Source organism: Rhinoderma darwinii, chromosome 5, assembly GCF_050947455.1.
Source record: "Rhinoderma darwinii isolate aRhiDar2 chromosome 5, aRhiDar2.hap1, whole genome shotgun sequence".
NCBI classification, from domain to species: Eukaryota; Metazoa; Chordata; class Amphibia; order Anura; family Rhinodermatidae; genus Rhinoderma; species Rhinoderma darwinii.
Genome location: NC_134691.1, coordinates 219,769,137 through 219,782,778, shown reverse-complemented (window position 1 = coordinate 219,782,778; position 13,642 = coordinate 219,769,137). Strand labels below are relative to the sequence as shown.

At 42.2% G+C, this 13,642-nt stretch overlaps 1 protein-coding gene across 4 annotated transcripts in view; it reads right to left on the bottom strand.

Annotated features, from left to right (window-relative positions):
• RP9 (RP9 pre-mRNA splicing factor) overlaps positions 1-13,642 on the bottom strand; it is a 79,423-nt gene that overhangs the window by 33,375 nt on the left and 32,406 nt on the right. The window contains exons 2-3 of one of the 4 annotated variants that reach the window (XM_075826946.1): positions 3,971-4,129; positions 1,384-1,555 (exon numbers count right to left, since the gene is read on the bottom strand). In XM_075826946.1, coding sequence (XP_075683061.1) covers positions 1,384-1,544 — 161 coding nt within the window. In that variant the 5' untranslated portion in view covers positions 1,545-1,555; positions 3,971-4,129. The other 3 variants (XM_075826947.1, XM_075826945.1, XM_075826948.1) reach the window with 3 other exon arrangements.

Genomic DNA, 13,642 nt, shown 5'->3' with positions numbered 1-13,642 from the left:
GGCGTACCTGGCCATGGAAAGGGCAGGGGGGGGGGGGGTGATAGTCAGCGCTGACTCTTTCCGCAGCTGATTGGCGTGATATCTCCAGAATGGCAAGACAGGTAATATAAATTAAAAAATATAACTTTAGCAGCATCTTTTCTTAGAACCCTCTGTTGTACCGTTCCTCTATTATTCCTTCTAGAAATGTATGTATAAATTGACAACTGGGTGTGAACAGATTGTTTTTCTACACATACTGACACTGTCCAATCAGCGCTGACAGAGAGAGACTGTAGGGACACACCACTTTAACAAAAGGAACGGTAGCACAATTGTCAATTTATTCATACGTTTTTAGGAGGAATAACAGGAGGAACGGTGCAATGTATTCTATGATTTTCATAAATGTTTTGGGTGCATAATGGAAAAAAAATAAAAAATGTCGCCATTGTTTCTTGAGTTTACGCTTTACGGGCGTTCACCGTGCGGTATTAATGACATGTTAACTTTGTTCTCCAGGTCGTTACAATTAAGGCGACAACATTTTTTTTATATTTTGCTACTTTTGCACAATAAATACATTTTTATTTGTAATACTTTTTTTTGTGTCACCACATTCTGAGACATAGTTTTTTTTTTTTTTTTACCGTTGACTGCTTTATGAGGACTCATTTTTTGTGGCAGTTTTAGTTTCAATTTGTTACCACTGTTAGGTACATATGACTTTTTGATTACTCTTTTAAGAAGACCGATCATTTTTTTGCCTGTAATCCCTGCATTAGTTTCAATGGCCGCAGGCAAAAAAACGCAGAAAAAAAGCGCAGGCAGTTCAAAATCTGCAACAAAATTCCTGAAGGAATTCGGAGGCAGATTTTTTCTGCCCGCAAAAACCTCCATGTGAACAGGGCCTACGGATTATTTTTTGTCTTACAAACCTTATTTACTTTTTATTTAGGGCTCTTATGGGACTTAAAACCATATTGAGGCCCCCAGCTGCCATGGCAACTTATTGGCAACCAGTGGCTAATACAGAGGAAGACCCCTTACTTTTTAAAACCACATACGTCCTATGGTCGCTATCGAGCAGGGTCTTGGCTATATAATACACCCAGCAATCGCAAGCGATGGCGTGAGCACAGCTCCTGTGGCCGCTTGATCACTGTGTCGCAAAAATATGGCGGTTTGCTGGAAAGACCCGCTCTCCGGGACATACTATTATAGTGCAGGGGCAAAAAGGGGTTCAATCTATATCCATGTATCAGGGCTCCAAGCTAAAAAAAAAAAAAAAAACAAAACATCTCCTGGATGCCTTTGTCTCCTGTCTAAACATTTAGGGGCTACTTTAGTCACCATCTAGAGCTGTGCTGAATGAAAATCTGGTAGCAGTTGCCATGTACTTACAAGATCTCAACATGCTTGATCTTCTGTATCTCCTGTGACGTATGGTGACTACCACTGCTGCTTCTCCTCCTCTTTCTATGACTGCCACTACTGCTCCCTGGAGTCACAGGCTCATCCTCTTCACTCCTGTGACTTCGATCTTCTTTCCTTCTATGGGACATTTCTATACTCCCTGTAACGCAACCACATTACTTAGACGTAAGCAATGAGATTATTAGGGTCTAGTCACACGCAGCATTTTGAGCACTGTGGTATTTTACGGTCAAGTTTCAGTACAAGGAAAACCATTTAACACAATACACCAAACAATGAACGGTTTTAGGTCATGCTGTAGTTTTGTTAAAAGGAAGGTGTCACGAAAAAATTTTTTTTTATATGTTATTGCTTTTATTATGTCATTAAAGTAAATTTTATTTATTTGTGTTCTTGTGTTGTACTTTTTTCTCTCTTTTACTCTCTATGGGGGCTGCCATTTTTTTCATCTCTGTATGTGTCGTTTAACGACACATACAGAGATGGAATACGGCACACACATCCCCATAGAGAATGTGAACGGGAGCCGTTCCATTCACTATAGTGTACACCGTCTGTGTGGGAACGGCGCATGCGCCGCTCCCACACAGTCCAAAAGGAAGGTCTTCGGCAGAGCGACATCCGGCGCCATTTTCATGTGGACCGGAAGCCGCGGCCGGACAGTAAGATGACGACTTCCGGTCGCGGCTTCTGTACATATGTTCAGAAGCAAGGACTAGGAGCGGACGGAGTGGCGGCAGCGGCAGGAGCAGGTAAGTTATGTGTGTGTATGTTCGTGTTATACTGTGATTACCACTGTATCTAATCCTCCTACACTGTGCATTCGCTAAAAAAATGGCCGCAAACAGTGTAGGAGGTTTGAACATTCAACCCCCTCCTTTCTCCTGGAACTAGCCAGGATAAAGGAGGGGGGATTGTGTGAGGACACTGGAGCGAGTGTGTCTTCTCCAATTTTGCAGCATAAAGCAATGAGGTTGCTTTACCACAGTGACCATGCTGCAATTTTGGGAATTGCTCGCTCTAGTGACCAGCACATGGAAATGTTATAAATTAGAATCTAATTTATAATATTTCCTGACTTGTGAAAATATTAAAAAAATTAGAACAATGTGTAATCCTTTATATACTAACAGTTTAACTAAAAAAAAAAAAAATATTTTTCTAGCGACACATTCCCTTTAAAACCTCAACACGCCATATTCCCCATGGTTTTTCTCCATTGATAAATCCTGTCAGGAGTTGTGTGCTGCATATAAAACAACCCATCCGGTTTGCTAATTGGCTAGGAGGAGTCACCTAAATGGATCACTGAGTAATTTACAAGAACGGTGAGCTAGCCAAGTGATCTATCTCAACCAATCAAAGAGAGAGAGACACATAGTTACACACGGCACAGGCTTGCTAGCTCCCAGAATGGAAGTTCCGGCTGGTGCATCCACTTGTATATAGCAAATTTAGGGTATCATATATATATATATATATATATATATATATATATATATATATATATATATATATAATGTACACCACTAAGGCAGGGCTTATTATCAGTTATTGCATTAAAGCGTTTGAGGATAGAGCCAGACAATGATGACTACAGCAGTTGTCCAGAACTTGAGGTGTTATAAAACAAAAATGGAAAAAAAAACCTTCCTAATGTATTCACCATTCATATTCATTCTCTGCAATACCGCTTGTATCTCTATCATATGACAAGGCTGGTGTCTTAGAGCCGGAGATGTGACGTAACGAAATGTCACTGTTTAATTACACAAGGTATGGGATACCAGCCGCCACCATGTATTACCTGGCCACCCCTTTATTTGAATGGGTGGCAAGTATTACTACATATTTCCCTGCAACGGCCACGCGCGGCTTCCTCCGGTAATATCAGCATATTATCGCGACAGCTTCAGTTCCAGAAACGGAAAGGGTGTTAAAACCCTTTTTTATAGAGGAAAAAAAACCCACACATGTTCAGCTACAACTTAGAGAGGACCTGTCACCTCTCCTGATGTCTATTTTAGTAATTACTTGTATGCCCCATGAAATAACAATTCTGGAGCACATTTTACTTAGAACCCCGCATTGTGCCGTTCCTCTGCTATTCCTCCTAGAAATTAATGAATAAATTGACAACTGGGTGTTACCATTCCCTTAGGGGTGTGTCCCTACACAGTCTGACAGCAATGATTGGATAGTGTCTCACTGTAGGGATAACGCCCTCCCCCAACTAGTAACACTCCGTAGTCATTTTATTTATAAATTATCACTGCTACAGGACACTCGGAAATTAGCTGGTCCCTGGGAACTTTTCAAATAAAATCAGACAGTGGTACAGTCAGGGAACCAATAGTTAATACCTCAAAATGCCTGAATGTATCACTTTAAAAGGGGCTATTACTCATAATATGAAGGTAATGGTCACTTCCACTGCACTCTCCATATGTAGTAGAGCTGTAAATGCAGCTAAAAAGATCGCATATATACAGTAAACCGCTGAACAGAGATTATTACAACGCGATACGTATAGTGCCGTCCACACACTACTCACCCGGATGTTGTGATCCTCATATAACATGTCCCACCACCACAGATCTTATCTTTCATTCATAAGAGGCCACAATGAAAAGGCAAATGCGACTCCGGGGCCGCCATGATTCCGAACTCTGCAAACTGACACTGGGCTACACTAAGATGGCCGCCGCCTAGACTGTCGGGAAATAAAGAGAAGAAAGTAATTTATACGTGAAGAAAATAAAAAGTGCGCCCTCTTGTGCTAAAATAAGAAGTGGCTTGTTCCTTCACCGTACTGCGGCTTGTATTTATTAAAACGACAGCGTGATAGTTGCCACCAAAAAAATATATATATTTGTAACTGTTTTATGCAGTTTCAGTTTTTCCTACAGAGAAATTTCTTTAATTAGGCACCAATAAAGGGTTATTCCCATCTTATAACGTTATGACACTGCATTCCAACAGCCATAACTTTATTCTTTCAGTAAATTCGTTTTTTGAGGGATTGTTTTTTTGCGGAACGAGTGGAGCCATCTGTACCTCCTTCAGGATGCTGCATATTTTGGCCTTTAGAACATAGCAGTTTTTTTTTTTTGTCACATTCCGAGAGCCACAACTTTTTATTTTTCCATCGACAAAGCTGCATAAGAATCAGTGGCGTAACTACCGCTGTAGCAGCCGTAGCGGCTGCTACTGGGCCCACAGCATGAGGGGGTCCGTGCCACCAGCCGGCACGAGCCACCCCATGGCCGGAGGCTCCACTAGCAGCTGCTATGGCTGCTACAGTGCGACGCCACTGAAGGGGTTGTTCCTACAAAAGACATGCATCCCCTATCCACAGGATAGGGGATACATGTGGGATCGCTGGAACGCCCAGTGATAAGGAGAACGGGGGACCGAAAGTCCCCCGAAGTTCTCCATGACAAACCTCGGACTTCCGGGGTCTGTCGGCAACTCCATAGAAATTAATTGTGCACTTGTCGCGCATGCGTGACCAGCGCTCCTTTCACTTTTATTGAACTGCACAGACCCCGGAAGTCCGAGGTTTCTCATGGAGAACTTCGGGGGACTTTCGGTCCCCCGTTCACCTTATCGCTGCCAGCGATCACACATGTATCCCCACTTACAGGGGGGGTTGTATGGCGTTATCTTCAGGGGTTGTATGGCGTTATCTACAAGGGGTTTGTAAGGCGTTATCTACAGGGGGCTGTGTATGGCGCTATCTAAAGGGGGCTGTATGGTGCTATTTATAGGGGGCACTGTGTGGCGGAATCTATAGGGAGATACTATCTACAAGGGGGGGTTGTGTGATACCCAGGGGAGGGGGGCCCCAGTCAAAAGTTTGCTATGGGGCCCAGTCTTTCCTAGTTACGCCCCTGATGAGAATACAAAACCCATTGCAACGGAACTCTACAAGCACAATAAACACCAAATGCCGAGATTATTTTGAATTGCATTACTGTCATTTCTAATATACTTACAAATGTGAGATTCTTAGGCCCCATGCACACGAACGTATTTTTGCGGCCGCAATTTACCCGCAAATCTGCAGGTGAATTGTGGCCCCATTCATTTCAATGGGCCCATGCACACGACCGTGTTTTCCACGGTCCGTGCATTGCCTGGGAGCCTGGACCGCAAAAAGATAGGACATATTACAGCCGAATTTTGCGTTCCAGGTAGTTGAAATGAATGCATACGGCAATGTGCACGGCCCTTGATTTGAGGGCAGCCGCGGGTGACACTCTGCGGCCGTCCGAGCCTCAAATCACGGCCCGTGCACACCACTACGTTCGTGTGCATGAGGCCTTTTTTTTTAAAATTCTCTATTTATTAATTGTCACAAACTAATAACACACAGGGCAAGATATTGTCCAAGTACAAATCACAACAATAAAGAAAAATCAGGCAATAGAAACAAAACCATAAACCAAAAGTCATAACTTCTTTATATTTCTGCCTATATAGCCATATGTTGGCTTGTTTTTTGCCGGATGAGTTGTAGTTAAATGGCACCATATATTGTACCATATTATGTACTGGGAAACTGGAAAAAATTATTTGTGGGTTGTAAAGGGAAAAAAATGTCCATTGTTTATTGGGTTTAATTTTTACGGTGTTCACCATGTGGTTAATAATGACATGTTAACTTTATTCTGCGGGTCAATACAATTACAGAGATACAAAATTTATATGTTTTTTTTAATGTTTTACCACTCTTACAAAGAAAAAAATAATTGTTAAAAAAAACTAGTTTTGTGTCACTATATTCTGAGAGCCATAACTTTTTTATTGTTACGGCAATTAAGCGGTGTGAGTGCTTATTTTTTGCAGGGTGAGTTGTAGCTTTTATACCATTTTATTTTGGTATTATTTTGAAGTACATTAAGCTTTTTGATCACTTTTTATTCCATTTTCGTGGGAGACGAGGTGACCAAAAAACAGAAATTCAGGCATTTTTTATTTGATTTTTACCATGTATCTTAAATAATGATATATTGTAGCAGTTTGGACTTTTGCAGATGCAAATTATGTTTATTTTTTACATTGCTTTTTGGGAAAATGGGAAAAAGGTTGTTTTTTTTAACAGGTTTTCTTTTTATTACTGGTAGTCCCATTAAACTACCATATTTTTCGGACTATAAGAGGCAGTTTTTAGCAAGAATAAATCTTGCTAAAAAGTCCCTGCGTCTTATAGTCCGCAGTCAGGGGCCCGGGTCCGCTTTTTTACTTAACCCCTTCCCGATACATAATGTGTCTGCACTTCATGGGGCGGAGGGGGGGGTTGATGTATGGAGCCCGTTCTATACACTGCAGGTGTCAGCTGTGTTTTACAGCTGACACGCTGCTCTAGCGGCCAGGAACAGCAATTTCACTGTTCCTGGCCGTTTAAATGGTTTGTGCCATAAAACACATGTATCCCCTATCCACAGGATACATGTGTGATCGCTGGGGGTCGGACCCCCAGAGATAAGGAGAAGAGGAACCGAAAATCACCAAGTGCGTAACATGAGAAGCTTTGACTTCCGCGTTCTGTGTCTGGCAGCTCCATAGAGATGAACCCGATTCTTCTGCGCATGTGTGAGTGGCTCTCGATTGATTTCTATGGAGCTGCCGAACAAATAAGCCGGACACAGAACCCAGAAGTCCAAGATTCTAATGTAGCGCTCTGGGTGACTTTCGGTCCCCTGTTCTCCTTATTGCTGGGGGTCCCAGCGGTCGGACCCCCGGCGATCCCACATATAGCCCCTATCCTGTGTATAGGGGCTACATGTGTTTTATGGCAAACCCCTTTAACTAGTTAAATGGCGCGGTCAATAGCAACTGCAGCATTTATAGGGGTTTTTCCATGAAGGACATTTATGACATATCCACAGGATATATCATAAATGTCAGATAGATGCGGGTCCCACCTATCTCTTTCTGTGCTTTCCCGGCCAATTGATTACATGTGGAGTAACTGAAACAACGTAACTCGCTGAGCTACGTTGTTTCCGTAACTCCCATAGAACTGAATAGTAGTTAAGAAACAGCGTAACCCCCATGCTACGCTACTTCCGTAACTGACAGTCACTACTATGGGAGTTACGGAAACAGCATAGCTCTTCGAGTTATGCTGTTTCAGTAACTCCACATGTAACCAAGTAGCCGCTGGTTCAAGTCCCCCAGGAGAATTAATAAATGTGTTAAAAAACAGAAACGGTTAAATAAACCTTTTCCCATTTTTCCTCAAGCACATTGTTAAAAAGAAAATAATTTGGTATCGCTGCGTCCGTATATGTCAGAACTATTACAATATAGCATTGTTTAATGCGCACGGTGAACAGCGTAAAAAATTTTTTTAAAACAGCAGAATCGTTATTTGGTCAACTTAGCGCTTAAAAAAATGAAAAAAAAAAGTGAGAAAAAAAATCGTATGCACCAAATAATGGTGTCAATAAAGCTACAGCTTAACCCCTTCAGGACCAAGCTCATTTTGGCCTTCAGGACCAGACCCATTTTTTCAAATCTGACATATTTCACTTTATGTGGTAATAACTCCGGAATGCTTTTACCTATCAAAGCGATTCAGAGATTGTTTTCTCGTGAGACATTGGACTTTATGATAGTGGAAAAATTTGGTCGATAAATTCAATATTTATCAGTGAAAAACACCAAAATTTTGTGAAAAATTGCAAAAATTTGCATTTTTCTAAATTTATATGTATCTGCTTGTAAGACAGATAGTTATACCACCCAAAATTGTTGCTAATTAACATCCCCCACATGTCTACTTTAGATTGGCATTGTTTTTTGAACGTCCTTTTATTTTTCTATGACGTCACAAGGCTTAGAACTTTAGCAGCAATTTCTCAAATTTTCAAGAAAATTTCAAAAGGGTATTTTTACAGAGGCCAGTTCAGTTGTGAAGCAGCTTTCAGGGCCTTATATATTAGAAACCGCCAAAAAGTCACCCCATTTTAAAATCTTCACCCCTCAAAGTATTCAAAACAGCATTTAGAAAGTTTCTTAACCCTTTAAACGTTTCACAGGAATTAAATCAACGTAGAGGTGAAAGTTTCAAGTTTCCTTTTTTTTTTGCAGAAATTCATTTTTAATCTATTTTTTTTGTAACACAGAAGTTTTTATCAGAGAAATGCAACTCAATATTTATTGCCCAGATTTTGCAGTTTTTAGAAATATCCGACATGTGGCCCTAGTGTGGTAATGTACTGAAGCACCGGCCTCAGAAGCAAAGGAGCACATAGTGGATTTTGGGCCTCCTTTTTATTAGAAAATATTTTAGGCACCATGTCAGGTTTGCAGGGCTCTTTCGGTGCCAAAATAGTGGAAATCCACCAAAAGTGACCCCATTTGGGAAACGACACCCCTTGAGGAAATTATCTAGGGGTATAGTGAGCATTTTGATCCCACAGGTTTTTTGCAGAAATTATTGGAAGTAGGCCGTGAAAATGAAAATCTACATTCTTTCAAAGAAAATGTAGGTTTAGCTAATTTTTTCTAATTTCCACAAGGACTAAAGTAGAAAAAGCACCACAACATTTGTAAAGCAATTTCTCCCGAGTAAAACAATACCCCACATGTGGTAATAAATGGCTGTTTGGAAACACAGCAGGGCTTAAAAGGAAAAGAGCGCCATTTGGCTTTTGGAGCTCAAATTTAGCAGGAATGGTTTGCGGAGGCCATGTCGCATTTGCAAAGCCCCTAAGGGACCAAAACATTGAAAACGCCAAAAAAGAGAAAACTACACCCCTTGAGGAATCCATCTAGGGGTGTAGTGAGCATTTTGACCCCACAGGTGTTTCATAGATTTTATTAGAATTGGGCAGTGAAAATAAAAAAAATAATTTTTCTTCAATAAGACGTAACTTTAGCTCCAAATTTTAAATTTTCTCAACAAATAAAGGAAAAAAAGAACCCTAACATTTGTAAAGCAACTTCTCTGGAGTACGGCAATACCCCACACGTGGTCATAAACTGCTGTTTGGGCACACGGCAGGGCTCAGAAGGGAAGGAGCGCCATTTGCTTTTGGTGTACAGATTTTGCTGCATTTGGTTTCTGGTCACTATGTTGCATTTGCAAAGTCCCTGTGGGACCAAAACAGTGGATCCCCCCAGAAGTGACCCCATTTTGGAAACAACACCCTCAAGGTATTCACCTAGGGGTGTAGTGAGCATGTTAACCCCACAGGTGTTTTGCAGAAATTCGTGTGCACACGATGTGGGAGAGTGAAAATGGGAATTTTTCCTTAGATAAGCCAATATGTGGTGCCCAGCTTGTGCCACCATAACAAGACAGCTCTCAATTATTATGCAGTGTTTCCCGGTTTTAGAAACACCCTACGTGTGGCCCTAATCTTTTGACTGGACATTCGACAGGGCTCAGGAGTGAAAGAGTACCATGTAAAATTGAGGCCTAATTTGGTGACATATAAAGTATTGGTTCACAATTGCAGAGGCTTTGATGTGAAATAATAAAAGAAACCCCTGAGAAGTGACCCCATTTTGGAAACTGCACCCCTCAAGGCATTTATTAACATAATATTTTTATAGTTCAGGTCGTTACGGTCGCAGCGATACCAAATATGTATGGCTTTATTATTTTTTTTCAATAATAAATGACTTGATAAGGAAAAAAGGGCGATTGTGTTTTATTTTATTATTTGAAACTTTTATTGTATGTTTTACAACTTTTATTTTTACTTTTTTTACACTTTTTTTTAGTCCCAGTAGGGGACTTGAAGGTCCAACTGTTTGTTTGATGTTCTAATACATTGCACTACCTATGTAGTGCGATGTATTGGAACTGTCAGTTGTTCACCCCCCGCAAGCCGATCAGGCTCTGCCTCTGGGCGGGGCCTAATTAGCTTACGTAATGGCAGACAGGAGGTCATTGTTAGGGCTCCTGTTGCCATAGTAGCAGTCGCCAGCCTTACCATCGCATGGTAAGGCTGCCGATTTGCTACAAACTTCTAGGATGCAGCGATCACGATGGATCGCTGCATCGAAGGGGTTAATGCCAGGAATCGGAGCTAGCTCAGGTTCCTGACGATAGATCGGGGTGTCTGCTGTAACATACAGCGGACACACACTGCTGATGACGCCGGCTCAGCTTCTGAGCCGGAAGCTGAGCCGGCGCCATCTTGCCGATGGTACCGGAAGCCTCCTGGGCCCCGCCGACGACGGGGCATAGGAGGATTCCATTACTGGCGGACCGGGAGGTAAGTATTAGCCCTCCGATCGCCTTTGCAGCCACCGGCAACCCAGCGATCACGTTGCTGGGGTGCCGGTGGCTATAAACTCCTCACATGCTGCGATCTCTATTGAACGCAGCATCTGAGGGGTTAATCGGCCGGATCGGATGCTAGCTCCGGTCCTGGCCAATACCTCAGGGTGACAGCTGTAACATACAGTTGTCACCCGGCGGTGATGTCGCCGGCTCAGCTCCTGAGCCAGCTTTATCTCCATCACGTACAGTTACGTGAAAAGGCGTTAAGCCACCAGTTTTAATCACGTAACTGTACGTGATTGGGCGGGAAGGGGTTAAAACAAGCCCTCACACCTCTCAATCGATGAAAAAAATGTTAAAAAAAGTTATGGCTCTCAGAATGTGGTGAAACAGAACAAATTATTTTTTAACATTATTTTTTTCCTATTTTCTGTTGTCTAAAACCTGGGTGCGTCTTATGATCAGGTGCGTCTTATAGTCCGAAAAATACGGTATATATTACAATAGTTATGTATTGCATTATATTGTGTCTTTTAGTGGCACCTATTAAGCCCTGCCTATGGCAGAAAGATGGCAGACCTGGGGGCCTTTATTGGGCCCCCATGACAGCTATCGGCACCGCGCGATGGTGCCGCGTGGGGTTGGTGGGCTGTCAGAGGGGGCTATCCCCTCTTTCTAGCAACTTAGGTGCTGCGGTCTCTATTAAACGCCTGGAATTGGAGTTATTTCCAATTCTGCCCATTGTAGTGAAGCGTTGGAGGTGACATACTGCCCACACCCGCTGAGCTGGCTCCATAACCCTGTGCCAAATTTCAGCAAGGGGTTAAAAAAGTTTTTTTAGAAACCTAATTTGATTATTAGCTTATTTATTTTTCTCCCACTATGGGACTTGGCTTTGCGATCTTCTGATCACTTCAGTAAAACACTGCGATACACCTCGATAACTGACCGGCAACCCATACAGATGGTGTTCGGGAGCCATGTTGCATTTTCAGAGCTACTTCGGGTACAGTGGAAACCCCCGAGAAGTGTCCCCATATTGGAAACTACACCCCTTAAGGCATTAAATAAGGGGTGTAGTCAGTGGCGCATTAAAGAGGCTCTGTCACCACATTATAAGTGGCCTATATTGTACATAATCTGATCGGCGCTGTAATGTAGATTACAGCAGTGTTTTTTATTTAGAAAAACAATAATTTTTGACGGAGTTATGACCTATATTGGCTTTATGCTAATGAGTTTTGTTAATGAACAACTGGGCGTGTTTTACTTTTTGGCCAAGTGGGCGTTGTACAGAGGAGTGTATGACGCTGACCAATCAGCGTCATACACTTCTCCACATTCATTTACACAGCACATAGCAATATAGCTATATCGCTATGTGCAGCCACATACACACACTATAACGTTACTGCAGTGTCCTGACAATGAATATAAATTACCACCAGCCAGGACGTCATGTCTATACAGAATTCTGACACTTCGCTAACACAATCCCGACACTACAGCACATCAAGCGTAATCTCGTTTGAAATGACAGTTTACAGCGTAATCTCGCGAGATTACGCTTGCTGTGCTGTAGTGTCGGGATTATATTAGCCAAGTGTCAGGATTCTAAATGCACATCACGTCCTGGCTGGAGGTAATGTACACTACCGTTCAAAAGTTTGGGGTCACCCAGACAATTTTGTGTTTTCCATGAAAACTCACAATTATATTTATCAAATGAGTTGCAAAATGACTAGAAAATAGTCAAGACATTGACAAGGTTAGAAATAATGATTTTTATTTCAAATAATAATTTTCTCCTTCAAACTTTTGCTTTCGTCAAAGAATGCTCCATTTGCAGCAATTACAGCATTGCAGACCTTTGGCATTCTAGCTGTTAATTTGCTGAGGTAATCGGGAGAAATTTCACCCCATGCTTCCAGAAGGCCCTCCCACAAGTTGGATTGGCTTTATGGCCACTTCTTGCGTACCATACGGTCAAGCTGCTCTCACAACAGCTCTATGGGGTTGAGATCTGGTGACTGCGCTGGCCACTCCATTACAGATAGAATACTAGCTGCCTGCTTCTTCCCTAAATAGTTCTTGCATAATTTGGAGGTGTGCTTTGAGTCATTGTCCTGTTGTAGGATGAAATTGGCTCCAATCAAGCGCTGTCCACAGATATGGCATGGCGTTGCAAAATGGAGTGATAGCCTTCCTTATTCAAAATCCCTTTTACCTTGTACAAATCTCGCCCTTTACCAGCACCAAAGCAACCCCAGACCATCACATTACCTCCACCATGCTTGACAGATGGTGTCAGACACTCTTCCAGCATCTTTTCAGTTGTTCTGCGTCTCACAAATGTTCTTCTGTGTGATCCAAACACCTCAAACTTCGATTTGTCTGTCCATAACACTTTTTTCCAATCTTCCTCTGTCCAATGTCTGTGTGCTTTTGCCCATATTAATCTTTTCCTTTTATTAGCCAGTCTCAGATATGGCTTTTTCTTTGCCACTCTGCCCTGAAGGCCAGCATCCCGGAGTCGCCTCTTCACTGTAGACGTTGACACTGGCGTTTTGCGGGTACTATTTAATGAAGCTGCCAGTTGAGGACCTGTGAGGCGTCTATTTCTCAAACTAGAGACTCTAATGTACTTGTCTTGTTGCTCAGTTGTGCAGCGGGGCCTCCCACTTCTCTTTCTACTCTGGTTAGAGCCTGTTTGTGCTGTCCTCTGAAGGGAGTAGTACACACCGTTGTAGGAAATCTTCAGTTCCTTGGCAATTTCCCGCATGGAATAGCCTTCATTTCTAAGAACAAGAATAGACTGTCGAGTTTCACATGAAAGCTCTCTTTTTCTAGCCATTTTGAGAGTTTAATCGAACCCACAAATGTAATGCTCCAGATTCTCAACTAGCTCAAAGGAAGGTCAGTTTTATAGCTCCTCTAAACAGCAAAACTGTTTACAGCGGTGCTAACATAATTGCACAA